Below are 21,335 nucleotides of genomic sequence, written 5' to 3' on the forward strand. Positions count from 1 at the left end.
TGCATTTCATATTCAAACAATAATACAGAATTTGAATCAAAGACTAGTAATAATAATAAAAAATAATTAAATTACTGGTTTCACCCAAATTAAGTTATGTTAGTAATATAAATAAATAATCAATGAATAGAATAGAATTTAAGAAACTTATTATTGATATTAGATTTAAGAAATTAAAGGCATTTTTCTATATATTTAGTGACAAAAATTTTGTTTAAAAAAGCTTTGTTTTTAAACAAGAAAACGATAATTAAGACAATAATGTCTTAACATTTTATAAACATATTAATCATCGAATCCTTGGGCGAGAAGGAAATTTGCGGCCATATTCTCGTTCTTATCGCACGCGAAGTACGCCTGAACTACAAGATATTCGGGAAATCCCAACGCTTTTAGCTATCGATTCAAAATTACAGACAAAATAAACGTTTTTATATTATTATTAATATTACTTTTAAAGTTATTTACCCGTTCAATGGCCTCCTTGTCCTGTTGCGTCACCTGTGCTGTACCAATTAGATCAGTTAAGTTTGATGGAGCATTGGGTGGTGCAGCAGCACCTCCCTGTGCTGGAGTAGAGGGTGGCGCACCAGCAGCCGGTTCATTAAGCATACGAACAAATGCCTCCTGATTTTGTGTAATGAGTTGAAGGAGTTGTGGATTGTTTTGGCCGATCTGTTGCATAACAGCATTGAGCAGTTGAGGGTTTTGTTGTATCACTTGTCGCATCTGTTGGAACTGTGGTTGAGTCCGCAAAAAACCCAATGGATTTTCATCTGATCCTCCGCTACCTGTACCCGAACCCTCATTGGGTGACTCATGGCTGACCTGACTCTCGACAACTTCAGGTGGCAGTCCGGTTACAAGGTATTCAACGGCTCGATCGGGATTATTAAAGCTGGCTCTCAATGCTCTTTCCACCTCTTCTTTAGTGTAACCCATTTCCATAATTTGTTTCACCATTTTTTCATAATCTTCACCTAAAACAATGTTAGACTCGGCATCAATAGGTCCTATGGTTGCTGTCGATGCTGAAGGTGTCGATGAAGCAGCCGTTGTGGATGGCGTTTCAATTGAACCTTCAGATGTTGTCTTTGTCGTTGATGTTGTTGTCTCACCTGGAGTTGGATTTTCAGTAGAAGAAGGGGTTGTAGTTGTGGTCGACTGTTTTGGTGCAACACTTGATTCGCTTGTAGGAGTGGTCGGAGTGTTGGCTGCTTTAGGTTTTGTGATCATCACAACAACAAATTTCTTTTCGTCCATTTCATAGTCTTTCAGTTGAGTTTCATCGCTCAAGATTTTGCCTTAAAATTAAAGATAATGTTATCATTTGACGCCATCATCACAATAGTTGGTCACAAACCGGCATAAATGAGTTTTTGCCACTCGCTGTTGTAATCACTTCCTCTCTCTGTCTCAATCTTTTGCTTTAACTCTTTAACCTATAATAATAATATCAATATTAATGAGTGACCAATAGATCAAATGGTGATAACATTACCGTCGAGTTTGGGTCGATCTCTATCTTAAAGGTCTGTTGTTGTAAAGTCTTTAGCGTTATTAACATTTTGGTTGTCAATAATTGATGACAAATGTGGTATCAATTGGTGAAGAGTGTGCTGTTGTGAAGTGCAAGTCATGCAATAGTCGACTCAATTGTCACTCAAACGGATCCGATAATCAAATCAATGCAATCACTGATTACTGACAATGAGTTGCACTTATGGTTCATAACATAGAAGACATGTCTAATGCGTCCAACAATTACGTCAATCAGTTAATACATTGTCACAAATCAAGTGACACTTTGTTGACGTCAATTGAAACCCCTGTCAACCCATTCATTGATATCTATTAATAACATAACATATAATCTGTAAAACATTAATGTAATGATGTTTTTGATTCATTGATTGCATATTCAATGCAAACAAATAGGGATTTAAATGTTTGACAACTTTTGAGACAATGATTAATATGAAGACTAACTCTAATATTAATACCAATTCATCGATCAGTGATTTAAATGAAAGTCTTGAAAACATTCAAAGGATTGCATCAAACAATTGGTTTCATGTAAGACATGGACACCAACGCGAAAGTCTCATCAAATGCATCTTCTTCTGCCAATTTCATCACACATTTGGTCCCAAAATTATATATCAAGTTTGACATCACTTTATTATTGTTTGACTACACGTTTCAAGTCTTTATTATCTCTTATATTAACAGATACCTGAAGACTATGTCTCTAAAGAAAGTTTTGATTCTTTAAATGTTTATTTGATTCCGAAGAATGAATTACAAGGAAAACTAATAACAGTGTAAGTGATGACACTTTTGGTCTTTCGGTCCGATATATGACTCAAAAGTCTTTTATTTTATAACTAAAGCAATGCTTTGGGACTAAAGATAATTGGATTTCCCATTGGAATCAATGACTCGAAATACCCGAGAAATCGACTCATATTTAATGTATGCTTTGTTTGCAACGCTTCCCTCCGAACCACACAATATGAACCAATTGTCCGAAAGTTAGCCAACTATTTGATTCACTTGGAGTTGGAGTCGTCTTTTCTTTCGGATGAAAGCGAAAAATCAAAACTACCGGTTATATTGTCTCAAATCAAGGATCAGCTAAACTCAAACCGAGTTTGTTCGCTGTCAGTCTGTAAGTATTACTTAAATGTAAATAATTTTTAACCATTTGTTAAATGACAGCAAAGTCGACAACAATTAACCTGAAGGTGGCTCGTGTCCAACCCGACCCTCTTGAGGTACAGGATTATCACGTACCTGTCCTTCTCTTTCCTATTATACCAAATCAATGGGATCTCACAACACAACAGGTTTTCTATTATTATTTTTATTAAATACAGATATTAATTATAAGTTATGTTTAGTTAAATTATATTTATATATAATTTTACAATAATTGTATATTAATTATTATTATTATTATTATTATTATACAGACTATGAGATATCGGTAATGAATTTGTTATTTGCAAACTATAGAAATAATTATTTTAAAAATAGTTAAATAAATCCGATATATCACAGCTCTGTTACAATTTATTACATACTAATCATGTATTTTATCTTTGATTGCCTTTCAGTTGGATTATATAATTATAAAGGTATAGGTGTTTAAATGCCCCCACTTTACCACTGCCTATAATTTTTCACTATTTTCTGATAAATTCATTTATTATTATAATATAATTAATAACAAATTGCTTTTTATAGAATTTAAGCGATTAAAGTAATTTTGAGCTAAATTTTGTAATATACCTAATCATATGAGTGCTCTAATCAATTATAATTAGATATACAGTCTTTACTATGATTTTTAATACAAATAGTTTGGTTCACACAACAGATCCTTCCCTATATCGATGGTTTCCGACACATATCCCGAATAGCAATGGAAGCGGACGTTGAAATGAGTTTAGTTAAGGCTTGCGTTCAAAACATGATATATTACGGACTCATTACTCTAATACCAATCTTTCAATATTCTAATGTTTATATAACGACACCTCTTTTGGTCAGTTTAGCCGAAGACGTTCATCTTCAAGACGAGTGCATTAGGTTTTGACAACTATTTATACAAATAACTGGTAATTGTTTTTATATATTATATTATATTTAATAGATATGTTAGTAAAGCCGAATCACAACCTTTACCCACATTTCGGTTAATATTTCAACTTTACTGTCATATGAGTCCTGGAATGACTGTCAAAGATCTCTGCATTCGGTTTAATCCATCAATGAATGGAATCGACGAGAAAATGCTCATTAAATTTGGTTTAATGAAAGGTTTTATACGAAGAATCCAAAAGTATCCAATATTTTTGGCTCCAAAACCACATTCAGTTGAAAACCAAAGAGGTCTCTATCGGTTCTTTGATGGAAACCATTCTTACGATGAAATCTGTTGTAAAGAACTTAAAAGTTATAACGATCTCGAAGAAAGAGTTGAAAAACATCCGGCAATTGTTGTTTGTTGGAAATGATTGTGTCATTCATTAATTATTTTATTGACTTTAACTGTTTTTATACAATTTAAAAAATAATTAATAAGAGATTATATAATTTATAATCATTTAATGCATACCTACAGTTAAAATCTTATAGCAAATATAATGTATAAATAAAAATGTTGAATTTAATTACCGGTATTACTATAATTGCATTATTAATATAATTTTTTTTATTAATTATTGGTATAAGATGTGGGAATATCAGATAAATTATATTTTTAAATGTTTGCTCATTTTATGATTCATATGCTATCAAATCATTTTGTTGTTGTGGATATCTTATTGAATTTGTAAGTTTTAAATATAAATTATATATACTATAAAACATTGCCGTAATGTTAAAGTAAGTAATTGTTTTTTTTATAAAATATTGTTGAGTTTTTTGAATCTATATTTCTTATAAAAGCTGTATTAATAAAAAAATAGAGGATATGTCAAAATATACGATATAGAAGTGTCTTTATTTTTATGTATCTATAAATTTACAGTATATTGTCTTATAAATTATATGAGGGTTAAGCAAAGTTTTCGATTCTATGGGGTATTGAATAGAGTGTAGTTTAGACTTTTATTGCATATTAAAAAATCGAAAGGCAGTGAAAAAAATCCAATAAATTTTCATTTAAATGGCAAGAAATTCTCATTTAATTTTAACACTCACTAAATTCACAACAAATTCTTAACTATTCGAACGAAAAATAAAAAAATAATAGTTTTAAATATAAAATAATTAATAAAAATATTAATGTATTAAATACTATTAGTAAATTTTATTTTTATATTTTAATTATCAGACTCCGAAATTTTGTGACCAATTTCTTGTCATTTTTAGTACAACTTATTTATAATTTTGCAAAAATTCTGGGATATAATCATAAAAGATTTGTTTAAAGCGGTATAAATGCCTTTACTCTTAATTCCCCATTACTTAACCCTGATATATATATATATATATATAAATATATATATATAAATATATAGATATAACAAAATGCTTATCTCATTCAATGACTCTTTTGAGAGAGATTTGCGACTTTATGTTCGCCTCTTTTGCGACAATTTTTTTGTTAACTTAAAATCTTATGCATTAATTCAGACTTACGGTTATCAAAATTATTATGAAAATATTATAATATATTTGATTATTTATATTAATATACTATACTATAGTATATTTTTATTATTTTTTTATATTAAAAAATATATAATTAAATTATAAAAGTACTAATCGTATAAAATAAATTACAAATAAAATGCATAGTACTGTATATTTTATTTAACCTCTCTGTTCAAGATATGTCTATATCATATCTCTATAAATTTATAATAATTTTTTATTAATTTTTAAAATTTTCATATTTTCTATTATAAAAATGATTATTTTGTATTAAAAAATTTAATATTATAATACTATTCATAATCATAATTACAGTGTTTTGATACTAGACATAATGTTTTTTTTATAAAAAAAAAAATTATTTTAATTGATATTTACTGGAAATGGATTTATTTATAAGTTTTAAATTCCTGTTATTTTGTATTACTGTTTATTAATTTTCTTTGACTGTCATTTCACTTACTGATCGGACATTTATTCTTATATCTAATGAATTACAACTACAGTACATATCTGTTAATCAGGGGTTCAGCAGTTTTTGTCGACTTTTATTGTTTTTTAAACAACAATTTCAAAATTTCTGATCATAGATGGGTTCGTGAGAAAATTCCTTTAAAAATCCCAATAAATTAAATCGTACTCTAATTAAAATAAAATTAATCTTTATTAACAAATAATTTATTTTTAAATTTTAAGTTAAATATTTTTAATAAAATTTATATCAACGAAATTTATATAGTTAAGTAATTAGCTTATTTTTATCTAATTACTCACTCGATTGTTATAATATTAAGATAAAAAATAATTAGCATTAAATTTATAAATATATATAAAAAATTAATATCTACAGTATAATTTATTATTATTATATTAAAATAATATTCTACTAATAACAATAAGTTTATTAAAAATATAGTTCATCTTAGATTTAAATTACATATTTTAATTAAAAAATGTTATACCTAGATTAATTAAAACTTAATTATAATTAAATTTTCAATATTTTACTGAATTGAAATGCTATGTATCAGATGACTTACCCCGACATCAATCCATTCAAACAACGTATGAATTCAATAAAAGCATTTTATTTACAAAACACCGATAAAGTTGTTATCTTATGTGATGTGCGTTCAGTTGATTGACTATATATATGTGTTTAGAGATCATAGGCATCAATACTTGTGATGCTATGCTTATTATGTACTTATTATACAGTTTTATGTCAATGTTTTAAACACTTTTTAAAAAGAGAGTCAGAGAGAGAGAGAGAGAGAGAGAGAGAGAGAGAGAGAGAGAGAGAGAGAGAGAGAGAGAGAGAGAGAGAGAGAGAGAGAGAGAGAGAGAGAGAKAGAGAGAGAGAGAGAGAGAGAGAGAGAGAGAGAGAGAAGGATCAGGATTTATAGTGCACGTCACATAGTATGTATGGTACACTTTTTGGAGACCCTGTCCCCTTTTTTTGTATTATTACCCATAGCATGCGTATAGCACTCATAAGCATAGTTAGAGGAGTACCTACAAACAGTAAGTCAGCTTGGTAAGGGGACGATTCTTTGTGCCCAAACTAGCTGTTACTTAATATTTGAAATGGCAATAAACAACAGTGGCTCACCAGGGAATCGATCCCTGGACGTCGTACCTCTATGTTGTTTCTCAGGCAACAAGTGCAAACAGCCGACGTCTTAGTTCATTACACCATTGAGCCACGGACGAAAGAGAGAGAGAGAGAGAGAGAGAGAGAGAGAGAGAGAGAGATCAAAATTATGTACAAATTTTTGAGTAACATTATAGTCAAAAAAAAAAAAAAATTTAGTCTAATCTTTATTTGCCCCTTATTTGCATTAATATCTAATTTATATGATATAATTATAATAATATTTTATAAATTTTAAACTATAAATTTTACATTAATATACAGTTTTGTTAACAAAACATTAATAGAAAAAAAGTCATTTATAATATCAAGAAGTTAACTTAAAAGCTAAAACAATCAATTTATTATTATTATTATTATTATTATTATTATTATTATTATTATTATTATTATTATTATTATTATTATTATTATTATTATTATTATTATTATTATTATTATTATTATTATTATTATTATTATTATTATTATTATTATTATTATTATTATTATTATTATTATTATTATTATTATTATTATTATTATTATTATTATTATTATTATTATTATTATTATTATTATTATTATTATTATTATTATTATTATTATTATTATTATTATTATTATTATTATTATTATTATTATTATTATTATTATTATTATTATTATTATTATTATTATTATTATTATTATTATTATTATTATTATTATTATTATTATTATTATTATTATTATTATTATTATTATTATTATTATTATTATTATTATTATTATTATTATTATTATTATTATTATTATTATTATTATTATTATTATTATTATTATTATTATTATTATTATTATTATTATTATTATTTATTAGTTTTAAATCTGTGTTTGTTTCTCAATATAATTCCAATATTTAATCTTTTATTTTATAAATGATTTTATTGTATGAACTAAATGTACTAAAGATTTTTAAATAATTGAAAATTATTTCAGTTTTATTTTTCTCTATGTTTAAGTAATTTATTCAATATTATAATATTAAATAAACAATACAAATATAATGCTGAGTTGTGTTTGTAAAATGCAATCAAATTATATACTGAAGTGGACTCTCACTAATAATATTTGTTTTCAATATATATTTATCCGCAATATTTTGCTATATATATAAACAATTATTATTTGTTATAAATATTTAATATATACATAACTAATTAGTTCCACATATATATACAATGTAGTTTATTAATTTATAAACTATTTATAATAAGTTAAACTATTATTTATAGCCAATTTATTATATATAAAATAAATAAAATATTAAAATTTACAGGCTCATTTTATTCTAAATTTATAAAAATTTAATCTTATAAACAAAGTTATTTTGTAAAAATTATTTTGTAGATTATTAAATAATATTTTTTATTAAAGATAGCCAAAATGTCTAAATAATAAAATTTAATAAATAAAACAAATAAAACAATTTTGAAATTTTATTTAAGTAACAAAAACTAAATATCTCTTTATATATCTTTGATATAAACGTCAGAATAAAAACAGAAATAATTTTTATGAGATAAACGTAAAATGCAATACAATTTGATGTCATAAATGTGTATTAAATAAGAATTGCTGTCAAAATCAAATTCTCTTATTAATTGATTTTTATAAATATATTTATTTAATGATAAAATCTAAACTAAATTATAAACTATCTTTTAAATTATTTAATATTTATGTTAAATAATAGGCCACAAAATTTAGCAATTTTCTCGTAAAGCTTTTTAACATTAGTTATTGCAAGTAATCATTAAAAAGCATTTTTTCTAAAATTGAATTAAAAATAAAATCAATAAAATAAAGAACTGTTTAACGTTTTGTAAATTTTTAATAATTATTAAATATAAATACATTAAATAAAACATAAAATTCAATTGTACTTGAAGTGTGTTAAAAAATATTTAAATTAAATTTAGGCTTATAATAACAAATTTTAAACAAACATGTTTTAACATATTTGTAATGTTTTAGTCAATGAGTTTGCAATGAATTGTATGAGACAATCGACACATACATTCAAATAAATGCTACTATAATTGGTAATTGACTTGAAATGTACTTAATTTTAATATTGTTTTTTTTAAAAAAAAAACGTTGAAATATCATTTGAATTGACGCTCACTTATGCATGCATTGAATCTTTGAATAGTTTTTCATAGAAAAAGGACTCAATTATAGATAAAAACTAAAGAGAAATGTTAAGCAAATGTTTTATTTAAAAGATTTTCTGACACTTTGTTAGGCAAACAGTGAAAAGACAAATATATGTTAATATGTATTTCCGATGAATTAGTTTACGATATATTTAACTCAATTCCTGTCTTTAACTCAATTATTACAGTCTATAATATTGTATTAGTATTTACAGTATTCTATACGTTAAAAATATTAATTAAAATATAATAGTTACATATAATTATAAATAAATCGTTTTAAATTATTATTAGATATTTTATTTGTATATAACATAAATATAATACAAGTGAAAAATATAACAATAAATTTAAAAAACTAAACATTTTTATCGATATTTTCATTTTGGAAATTGATTTGCATTTCAGTTATTGTGTTACTCTTTGTCTCGGAATTGGTTTCACAATTAGTGACAATCAATGATTCGTGTCTTTCCAATGAATCCATATTTTGCTCGTATTGTCGGTTCGGGTAATCCGGGAGTGGAACAGATGATTCATAATGTGATGGTTGCGGAGTCGATACCTCCAGAATAAAGTGATAGAGTTTTGAATACTTTTCACGAGCCATATCTCGTAACATCAAAAGCTGGTCATTAAGTGACTCTAATGAATGTTTTTGTACAAACATATTGTCCACTTCGTGCTGAAGACCCAGTATTTGATCCAATTTGCGTTTTCGACAGTTCTGTGCGGCGACTTTGTTCTTACCTATCAATTATTACAATATTTATTAATATATAATTATAATAATAGTAATAATAATAATAATGCAAAGACGAACAAATTGAATAAAATAAAAGATAAATATATAAGAAAAGGCCAGTTATGTAATCAAATGGTATGAAGTGATACCTCGTCTACGAATATCTCTAATAAGTGAAAGCTGTGCCTCATTTAACTCATATTTGGCTAATCTTTCATTGAATTCATCAATCGGTAGATTAATGATATCAAGGGTTGGGATCGGAATTTTCAAAGCTTTGGCCCTTTTCTCGTCTCTATTGAGCTGTTGATCCATTTCACTGGTAAAGCCATCACTTTCTAAGCTTAACTTTCGCTGACGATTATTGTTACCATTGCTGTCATTATTTAAACTATTTTTTGTGTTAAGCCATTGTTGGTGAATAGCAGCCATGGCATCCATGTTAGCCACTGAAGCAATACTACTGAGCTCAGGGTTATGTACATTCGATATATGATAAGCGTGATTATGGATAACAGATGAAACTGGCTGTCCATTTATTAATAAATTGTGATTTTGTTGAGTTTGTTGTGACAACTCTTGGTAACCATAATTGTCAGACAAACCACTAGTGAAAGCATCAGAATATGTCGGGTTATTACTGTTCAGTTGATGGGGATGAGGATGACTGTGCTGTTGTTGTTGGTTGTGTTGGTTTACGTCCAGTGGTCTTTCATATGGTTCTTCTTTGCATTCAATCTTCCGACCAAATAATTTATACTTTTTTTGTGCACTATTAGTATTACATTGAATGCGATAGCCATTGGATGCCATACGTGTACTATAATCGCTGTGATGGGGATCGCCGTTATGTGACGAGGTTTCAGAGCACGTGTCTATCCATTCCTATAAAATGACATTAATTTTATTCATTTAATATATAATATCTGAGTGTTTGGGCGGACACACTGTCATTTAGGATGTGCTGCTTATAACACAAACACTATTTTATTACTATTTTATCGGTTTTGTTTAGTTGTATTAACAGATATAGAGTTGTAAAAACATAAGAATAAGTGTCCGATCCGTAAGGGAACGGAAAGACAAAATAAAATTAATAAAACTGTAGAGTAATTACTAATAAAAAAAATAAAGATTATATTAATATATCTAGAGATTAAATATATAAATACTTATAAAAATATACAGTTCTATACATTTTATATGAAGTAATTTTATACGATTAATACTTTTATAATTCAATTATAGATTTTATTAAAAATTTAATAAAAATATACAACTGTATATAAAAAAATATATAAAAGTTATTGAATGTGGTATAATATTTTCATTGATTAATTTCTTAGCTTAAGATATTTTAACATTAGAATAACAAACCATTAAATTTGATACAAAAAAAATATTTCATGATATGTTCATTAATTTTTATAACATTAGATTATGATTATGACTATTAATATGTGATTTTTGCTGATATTGATTAATATGCAAATTAATTGTAAACTCATATCAATATATATATATATATATATATATATATATATATATATATATATATATATATATATATATATATGTGTGTGTGTTATATAAACACAATTGTTGTTTTTAAAAATCATTTGTTTGTTTAATTAAATAAGTTGTACTTAAAAAAGTATAAATTAAATTAAAAATACATTTATGTCGTATAAAATTAAAGAGTACACTAAATGTGATATGAATAATAATTTTAAAACTCGATACACAAAAAGCAAATGTTATAATATTACTAAATAATAGCTTTTTATGTACTATTATTTGATTAAATAATTTTTTAGACAAATTTGGTTCAAAAAAACTATTGTTTGTTAAAATAAGTTAAATAGAAATATAAGTAATGAATACTTACGTTATCTGAAAGCGATTGAATCCTTTCAGAACTCATGGAAGAAACGGCAGAATCACTGCTCGCATCCATAATATCTTCATTATTGTTGGTAACCATAGTTTGATTGTGATGTTGATTGTAGTGATGGGATGGTAAGTGATAATTAGATACAGATTGGTTCGCAACGTTTGACATCTCTATTAAATGCATGTCTTCTTCAGATAAATATTCGTTTACCATATATTCGGACCCGTTTTGTGGTGATATATGAGTGGAACCGTTATTGACATAAACCATATCATTGATATCTGAAGCATAAGCTACAGAACACGCCATTTCTGGCATCACTTCACTTCCATTGGCTAAGGTTGCCATCGATGATATAAGAGCTGCACCGATACCCGACGGAACTGTTTAACATAATTTCAATCATTTGTATTACATTTTCAATATTTATATACAAGTTATTCAAATATAATTGTTATAGATTTTCATTTATCATATAACTCTTAATTATTATTAAATAATTACTGACCGACAATAGTGGACGGATTATATATAGTATTGAGTTCATAGCCATTGTGATCTATAGGCGCCAAACGATTATCTCCATTATTAGTACTTCCATTTGATTCATAATAAATGGATGAATGGATGTCTTGAGAGTCACCAGAGACTGGCAATAGGGATGATATGTTTGATGGGTATATATGTGATCCTGAGGTCTGCCAACCGTCAGTATATAAGATATCAGAGTTTGTCTATAATTGCATTACATTTAAAGCATACAAATCAATAAATTAAAGCGTTAAGCAAAAAATTATTACAAATATAAACTTATTATTATTCAATTTTCAATTAGGGTTTCTTTAATTTATATACAATATCCTAACTAATGAAATATGTATTGAGGGGTTCATAGAGTTTGCAATAGAAAAATGCAATAATAATGTACACACGGCTTAGGTATTATGTAATGCGAGTATAACTTTGTGAGGCACAGACAGCACATACAGACACATACAGACCGCTACCGGAGCACTCATTTATGCGAGTGTTGTCATTGCAAGCAATGCCGACTTAATTTAGAAAAACACATAAATTGTATTCATTACTAATACATAACGTTGACTATTAATATATTATTTATATTTTTTAAACATTAATAATTTTATTGAATTAGTCAAACTTTGTTTTTAATATTTTAAATATTATGCTATTTTACTATTTAATGTTTAGACTATATATATATATATTGATAAATGATTATATGAAATATAGTAGAAGTTAATAAAAACTAAACAAACATTTAAAAACTTTATTTAAAACTTGATAAGACTTACGGCTTTTGTAATTCTGGATAGAATTTGATTCTGATTTTGATTGTGTGGTAACACATATAATGAAGAACTTTGTGTCGCCAGTGAACACATTGTTAGCAAATTATGATTTGCCTTAAAATATTAAATAATGATTCACTTTATAATAATAGTCAATAAGATAGGTCTGATTTATTAAGCAAATTGAATATATAATTTGGTGTCAAAGATGCTTATCAAAGAAGATTCACAACACAAATGAACAATTACTAAACAAAACGTCAACTACTTGTATGAAAGCCATAGACCAACGTTTAAGGTATTGTCTTAAAAACAATTTATCCAATTTCTTAAAGTTATAAGATATTGTCGATCAGTCAATTGAAATTAGTTACGACTCTCGCTTCCGGAGAGGGAGGAGAGGCCCCATGCAGTGCACAAACATAGGCCAACCGTCCCGTCTTAAGGTGGAACCAAAACGTGCACTAAAACAAACATCAGACAAGTGCTGTCCTATGCATACACTTATGTTTGTATCATATTTTATGGTGTCTACTATTAAGACATATAATACATGTCAATACCTGTATTACTATAAAATACATTACTATAACTACTATACACCTGTATATTCTTGTCATAATTATTCCCTTACTTTACCTTCATTTACATCACATAACAAAGCTGTATATCTTCATCCAATCAAATCACAAATCAAATTATTTATATGAAATCAATTTTATATCAAAATATCAATTTTTATGTCAAAAATACTTTTATATAAAATACACTTTATATGAAAAACGTCATAACATTTGAATTATGCGAAAACAATAAATAAAAATCACATTTTATAAGAATTTATATTTTTTAGAAGAAAATATTAAAATACAAATTTATGATATTATGTTATGAATATAAAAAATAAACTATAATATACAGTATAACTACGTGTATAATGTATTTTAATACAGTATATATATACTACATTATAAGTAATCAAGTCTTAATGGCAATAATACATATTAGTAAAAAAAATATTAATAATATCAATTAAATTGGGGTCACTTTTCAATTCAATTAATTTTTATTACATTTTGTTAACCATTTAAACAAAAATCATTCACACTATTGAATACACTATAAATTAGTTATAATAAATTGAAAACTCAAATGAAGAGTGAATTTAAGACAATCTTATTGAAAGTGATGGCAATTCATATGCATTGGTATGACTTAAAATCATTGCATCACTTAATGTAATTCAAAGACACGAGCAGTTGAGGCATTTATGGGCACAATAGCTAACAGTGCGATAAAATACAGTACATTCATATAATCATATAATAAACGGCTAAATGAAGGCATATAAACATAGGTTTGAAAGTAATGTTACAAAACATGTCAATCCTTCAAAAATAGCGATTCTCTTCGCGTTCCGCATATCGACGGAAGTTATTCATAACCATTGGTTAAGGTTGGCTCACATGGAGGTGCTCTCTGTCTCAACAATGGATCCACTGTTGGGACGTTAGGACTGTTAGGACACCCGAACTGTATAAACGTGAGACTACAACACATTAACGCATTAAATATTATACTAATAATTAGTTACTAATTTATTGTTTAATATTAAATATGTATTAAGTTATACTGTATTACTATTACAAACACACTATCATTTTATTTTATGCAATTTATTTCATTAAATTCATTAAAATGCCATTTTAAATGCCATATCATCTAAATTTGGATTAAATATTACTTATAAATAACTATTTATAAGCTTTTAATAAAAAATATAATATCTTTTAACGGTTTTATAATTTAAAATTTAGAGCTTGACTTAACTATTTTATAATTTAATTTTGATTACTGTGAATTTATTTATTACATATTACAGTAATTATATATATATATTGTATACAGTAGTGATATATACCACAGTATTTTAGGGTAATATTTCAAAAATGAAAAGTCTATTAAAGCAAAACTAATAATTTGATGTAAAGTACAGTACTTTACATACAACTACAACATATCGTATTGTACTGTATATACCGGTATTGTATATATTATATAGTTTTACTATATTAGTGTGTTTTACCATTTATTCTATTAAATATTTTTAAAAGTTTTAAAAGTCAATTCTGCTATAATATAAAGCAATTATTTTTAGTAATAATTCATAAGTTTATCTTTAAATAAAATCAGTCGTCAAGTGATGGCTAACACAGGTATTGTGTATTAAATGACAACATTTGCATAATTAAGTTAACTCTACAACTACTCTATTAGTAATATTGTCGTCGAGACGGAGCCAAACACTCATCACACAAATCATATGGAGTTGAGGCCAGTCATGACATACGGTACAGACATATGACGGACGGACTCACCATTACTTTTGAGTATAGACTACAACACAGTCAACAGCGAGACTACAAACCAATACAAGACTTTACAACTAATGAATAATATGTAAAAATTGTCGCAAAAGAGGCGAACATAAAGTCGCAAATCTCTCTCAAAAGAGTCATTGAATGAGATAAGCATTTTGTTATATCTATATATTTATGTTTATATATATAGATATATATATAGGAAATAAAGACACTTCTATACCGTATATTTTGACAAATCTTATATTTTTTATTAATACAACTTTTATAAGAAATATAGATTCAAAAAAACTAAATAATATTTTATAAAAAAAACAATTACTTACTTTAACATTAGTATTTTACGGTATAAATATATAATTTAATACTTAAAAAAGATATTCGATAAAAAAATGATCCAAAATAGTGATAAAATACATTATAAATATAATTATCTTTGATTTTCTAAATCTCAAGTTATAGTGTTCTAAATCTAGTTGTTAGTACTGTACTATAGCTAACATATTAATGAAAATGTTTTAAAACAAAAGAAACAATTAAATACAGTATAAGTATGTTATCAATGTTTAGGTTAAAATTTTTTAGTTTTTAAATCATAATTAATGACTATGTAATGGAATTTTATATATTATATTTACATCTAAAGATATATATATATATATATATTTATATATAGAGATAGATAGATAGATAGATAGATAGATAGATAGAGAGAGAGAGAGAGAGAGAGAGAGAGAGAGAGAGAGAGAGAGAGAGAGAGAGAGAGAGAGAGAGAGAGAGAGAGAGAGATCTATGATGAGTCTTCCCGCGTAACAATAGAGGACGAAATAGCGCTATCAATGGTATAAATTGTGCCGCAGTTTGTGGTCAAATGTTATTAAAGTTTGCAGGTTTTAAGCAAACAAACAAATAGAGGAAATTTCTATCATTACTAAAATTCTATAATTTAATATATGATTTTTAATACTAATTTAATGTATAATTTTAGTTAATATCATATATACAGTATCTATTCTCTCTCTCTCTCTCTCTCTCTCTCTCTCTCTCTCTCTMTATATATATATATATATATATATATATATATATATATATATATCATATATATATATCTAAATTATAAGTCTACTGTTTAATTGTTATTAATTGAGAAATTGTTAAAAGTTTAAAATAATTTGTAATTTATTGTTAAGTATAGTCTAAATTAAAAATATAAAACGAATGTTAAAATAATTATAAAAATAAACATTTTGAAATTATATACAACATATTTACTAAATATAAATAACATCAAAATATATTAATGTTAATATAATGATATAAATTTATATTAATAATTAAAATAACAATAAAAAGAAAGATTGCAATACTCTGTTACTCTATAAAAGTGATCTTTAATATAGAAAACTTAATATAACATAGAGAGCCATCTTTTATTTTTAAAAAAACATTTAACATATTGTAAATTACAATTTGTAATAAAAAACTATAAATTTATGAATAATTGTGAGAATGTATTACTTAATACTGTAATAATCAGAGACTACTATCTAATATAATCCACATTTTTTGTCGTATGAGTAAACACACGGAAAAAATTTTTTTAAACAAATTTCGATATATATATTAATAGATCAAAAATAAGGTACACTTTATGTTCCTATAAAACCAATTTTTGATCTTTAGTCCTAAAAAGTACTAAATTTTTGGTCTTATCCTAAAATCTTAAAAATCCTATAAATAATATATTTAAAAAAATATTTGAAATTAATACAAAATATCACAATTAATATATTAATTTTTAATATAGAGTAATTTTCAAATACTTATAAATAATTTATAATTCAATTTTTTTACATATTTTGATTTTAAACATTTATTATTATTTAAATACCTGGCGACACATTTAAGAGTCTATTTAATTTACAGAATTGTAATTCGATTTTTTTAATATTTTTATTTATATATATAAGTAGTTTTGAAAAAAATTGTCGTTTAAAATGCAGAGAAAGTCTAAACCCTATCCTATAAAACCAATATTTAAAAAAAATTAAATTTTATTCCATTATATTCCCCATAGAATCGAATACATTGCTTAACCTTCATATAAATAGAATTTTAATAATTTATTTATTTATAATACTAGATAAACATACAAACATTTTTTAAAAATCTAAAATTAACAAATAAAATACTAAATTTTTGAAATTAACAAAAATTACAATAACAACCGGTTTTTCTATTATTTGTAATATTTTTTCTAAACTAAAATTATTGGATATTATTCTTATTTAATTATAATATTGAATAATGAATGTTTTAATGAAAACCCTAGAAAATCCTAAAATTATTATTTTTTAGTCCTATTTTTGGCACTTTTAAGCACTAAAAAGTAGTGTTCTTAGTAATAATGTAATACAAATAGTACATAGTTTATGATAATATTATATTTGGTAATATTTTAAGTTAGAATTTAAAAACATAATTTGTTAAATTTATATTATTTATAATTATAATTTTAAAATTGTACATGTCAATTTTTATAAAATTATTTTACAAAATAGTTTTCTCAATTATAGATTTAGTATTTTATATGTTATATCATACAGTATTAGTATAATTATTAATATTTGTGTTCATTATTGATCATCTCATCTAAATTAACACATTATTTTGATTTTATAATTTATTCATAACTAAAGTATATTATTATATTAATTATACAATTTTCATGTATTGATTGTTGCAATGATTTATATTTTTAAGATCTTTTAGACTTACCGTAAAATCGTGTTTTTTTCCCAAATGGAATTCAATAAATGAAAAATAACATTTTCATTTGGTTAAAAACATTTTTTACCATCCGTATTGTGTTTAACATTAAATGACATTTGTATACATTTACAGTATTTTTACATATTATAAATCAGTAAATAGATAGCATATTCAAAGGGTTTGGAACGATTAGAGACGTCCAAATACAAGGGGTGGCAAATGTTGAAAAAATATAAAAAACAAGGGGGGCAATTTATTATTCTAAGTAAAAAACTATATTTTTCATATTATACAAAACTCCGCATTATTCCCCATGACTTAGACATTTCCATAAAACACGATTTTACGGTACTTTTAAAAGTAGTTTTCAATTTATTATACAATTATTTGTGTTTTGTATATAACTTGATATATAATAAATAGTTATAAACAGTATTTAAATTATTTGCATGTAAAATTGGCATAGTCATTTAAGTAAAATATAATTACAAATAACTAAAATAAAGTTTATTGCAAGTAATTAGAAAACGATAACAAATGTTTTATTTTAAACAATATGTTTTCATTTTAAAACAAATAATGAAAACAAAAGTATGTTAATAAATTTGATGAATAATTTACAATACATTTGACTTTAATTTATAAACAAATTAAATATTAATTAGGTCTAAATTTACCCAAAATATTCATTTTAAATAACATAAGTATTAATTGAAAATATTAATAGTAAATATGTTATTTGACTATCACAAAAATATTGTATATATAAGTTATTAAATATAAAAAACTATTAACTAATAATTATATTAAAAAGTAATTGTTTTGTCAATATCTCCAATTTGAATAGTCATACGAATTACATTTAATGAGTTAGTAAGTGTGTGGTAATCACTATAATTATTTACAATCCAAGAGTTAGGCCTTTCCATTGAATAGGTGTGTTGTTTGAATAAATTAGTGTAATCGGGAAGAGAGATCAGTCCGACATAATGTGTTTGTTGAGTCACTGACGACTCCTTAATAAAATTATAAAGTTTTGAATACTTTTGATGCGCTAAATCTCGTAATAATAACAGTTGGTTGTATTGCATCTCAAGTGATTGCTTTTCAGATACCATACCATCCACTTCATATTGAAGACCTAATATTTGATCCAATTTACGTTTGCGACAATTTTGTGCCGCAACTTTGTTTTTACCTAATTTTATAATTTATTAACAAATTAAACATTTTATTAATAAATTTATATTAAATACAATTCATATTAAATACCTCGTCTACGAATATCTCTAATAAGTGAGAGCTGCTCTTCATTTAACTCATATTTAGATAATCTTCCATTGAATTCATCAATCGGTAGATTAATAATATCAAGGGTTGGGATCGGAATTCCAAGAGATTTGGCCCGTTTTTCGTCTCTATTCAGCTGATACTCTAATTCATCACTGCTTTCACTACCAAAACTGTTTGATGCGTTATCATTGAGCTCAGGATTGTGTATAGTCTGCATGTGATAAGTATGGTTGTGAGACACTGATGCTGATGATGACGATGCTGTCGCACCATTGTCTGGATAGCTATTAATCTTAGAAAATGTTAACCCACTGGAAGTCATAGGACTGCTGTAATCAGTAAGATGTGAATCTTCGTTATGTAATGAAGACTCGTTATGTGAATCCAACCATTCCTATAAAAATTTGAATAAAATTATTAATTTAAATAATTAACGGTTTAATTATAAATACTAACCATATTTAATGAGTTAATGATATCCATGTCTTCGGGAGCCAATATTCTCTCCAATTCATCAAACAGTGAATCGCCTTCATCTTCAATATCAGGCAAAACTGGCAACACTTCATCAGAGGTAACGAGTGATTCATTGGTATCAATGGTATTGAAAGGACCAGTTGTGTTGATGATAGTCTCATCTGATTCGGTGAGGAAATTGTTCTCAACAAAGCCATCGTCTTCTTGAAGTAAATCAACAAATTCATCACAAATACTACTGTTTCGCAATACATCACTAACTGTTTGCAAAGTATAGACAAAATTTTAATCAAAGATAATTATAAATCAATATTTATTGAAAACATTTAATGGTAATCGACATCAAAATAAATTTTAAATCTTATTACATCATTAATTAATTATCATTTACATTGAATATTAATCAATAAAACCAATAAATCATTTTTTGTTTAGTTTAATAGTTTGGTATCATTTTATAAATTATAAGTAGTTTACTTAAGTAATTAAATGATAATTTATAGGCCATTTAGTATAGTATGCTATACTATAGGGAAAAGTGCAACATTTAAATGACAAAACATACTCGTAGTCATACTATTAAACTTAAAGTAATTTAACCCTAATTTTATTAATTATTATAAATTTGTTAAAATATAAAAATACAGTCAAACTCAACAATTACCGGTAAAGTAATATATTTTCAATAAATAATTAACTAATTTTAAATAATTTCTTTGTTTTTATAAATATTGTCCACTCTTTCAATATTTCTTAAACTATTATCATTATATCATTTTTAAAAATTATAATTTAATACCGATTAATGATTTAATGTTATGATTGACATCTGAATGTTAATCTTTAACCAAAATAGTTGTCAATTGAATGAGTAAATCATTAGACAAATTGTGTGACAATAAAGACAATAATATTCAATAATAAACATATCATACCATTAGTTGATTGTTGGGTCCAAACGATTGACACAAACAGTGACACAATTAGTGTCCAACTAATCATCACTTTTTTAACCATTGCTTTAGTCGTTAATATATATTATATTCAAAACTATAGACCAATTTAATTGTCACCACAAGTAAGCAAACATTTTAAGTGACAAACACTGTGTTTGTGTCTTAAAGATGACCGAAATGTCAGTCAAATACAGACATCATGTGATGCATGGGTTGAACAAAGAGATGGCAAATGATTAGTAAAAGTCAGTCTTTTTTATGATTTTTATGATATAATTATATTAATAGAAAACTATTAGTCAGTCAAACAACATATCAAAGTCAGTGCCAAACGTTTAATGCATTCAATGTATTGATAGCTATGTTAGCAATGATAGCATCGAATCATACAATCAATGTAAGTGTCACGCAATGCATTGCACTCTATATACAATATAACACACATATAATGACACAAATATATAACACTACATATTATTACACAAACACTCAATGGAAACTGTT

The 21,335-nt window shown here is 25.4% G+C and overlaps 4 protein-coding genes across 5 annotated transcripts; 1 reads left to right on the forward strand and 3 right to left on the reverse strand.

The window, feature by feature from the left end:
* Nucleotides 1–111: 111 nt before the first annotated feature.
* LOC128960506 (UV excision repair protein RAD23 homolog A-like) lies at nucleotides 112–1,793 on the reverse strand. Its single transcript, XM_054306607.1, has 4 exons — nucleotides 1,502–1,793; nucleotides 1,364–1,442; nucleotides 469–1,304; nucleotides 112–396 (listed from the first exon to the last, which is right to left on the reverse strand). The coding sequence occupies exons 1-4, from the start codon at nucleotides 1,565–1,567 to the stop codon at nucleotides 286–288; spliced, it is 1,092 nt and encodes a 363-aa protein (XP_054162582.1). The 5' UTR covers nucleotides 1,568–1,793; the 3' UTR covers nucleotides 112–285.
* A 121-nt stretch (nucleotides 1,794–1,914) lies between these two features.
* LOC128959701 (GATOR complex protein NPRL2-like) lies at nucleotides 1,915–4,040 on the forward strand. 2 transcript variants are annotated; one of them, XM_054305704.1, is made up of 7 exons: nucleotides 1,915–2,166; nucleotides 2,233–2,324; nucleotides 2,394–2,671; nucleotides 2,722–2,849; nucleotides 3,120–3,140; nucleotides 3,383–3,594; nucleotides 3,659–4,040. In XM_054305704.1, exons 1-7 carry the CDS (start codon nucleotides 1,969–1,971, stop codon nucleotides 4,020–4,022), a joined length of 1,293 nt encoding a protein of 430 aa, XP_054161679.1. In that variant the 5' UTR covers nucleotides 1,915–1,968; the 3' UTR covers nucleotides 4,023–4,040. The 2 variants fall into 2 exon arrangements, with proteins under 2 accessions (XP_054161679.1, XP_054161680.1); XM_054305705.1 differs by lacking the exon at nucleotides 3,120–3,140.
* Nucleotides 4,041–9,358: 5,318 nt separating this feature from the next.
* LOC128960270 (segmentation protein cap'n'collar-like) lies at nucleotides 9,359–13,254 on the reverse strand. Its single transcript, XM_054306342.1, has 5 exons — nucleotides 12,956–13,254; nucleotides 12,148–12,373; nucleotides 11,634–12,022; nucleotides 9,895–10,630; nucleotides 9,359–9,750 (listed from the first exon to the last, which is right to left on the reverse strand). Exons 1-5 carry the CDS (start codon nucleotides 13,043–13,045, stop codon nucleotides 9,359–9,361), a joined length of 1,833 nt encoding a protein of 610 aa, XP_054162317.1. The 5' UTR covers nucleotides 13,046–13,254.
* Nucleotides 13,255–18,891: 5,637 nt separating this feature from the next.
* LOC128960417 (endoplasmic reticulum membrane sensor NFE2L1-like) lies at nucleotides 18,892–21,220 on the reverse strand. The gene is made up of 4 exons (XM_054306490.1): nucleotides 20,811–21,220; nucleotides 19,855–20,135; nucleotides 19,378–19,792; nucleotides 18,892–19,303 (listed from the first exon to the last, which is right to left on the reverse strand). Exons 1-4 carry the CDS (start codon nucleotides 20,890–20,892, stop codon nucleotides 18,912–18,914), a joined length of 1,170 nt encoding a protein of 389 aa, XP_054162465.1. The 5' UTR covers nucleotides 20,893–21,220; the 3' UTR covers nucleotides 18,892–18,911.
* Nucleotides 21,221–21,335: the final 115 nt, after the last annotated feature.

The sequence above is a fragment of the Oppia nitens genome, unplaced genomic scaffold, assembly GCF_028296485.1.
Source record: "Oppia nitens isolate AA-2021 unplaced genomic scaffold, nextdenovo-longstitch-racon4-pilon3 scaffold4_pilon_pilon_pilon, whole genome shotgun sequence".
Classification (NCBI taxonomy): Eukaryota; Metazoa; Arthropoda; class Arachnida; order Sarcoptiformes; family Oppiidae; genus Oppia; species Oppia nitens.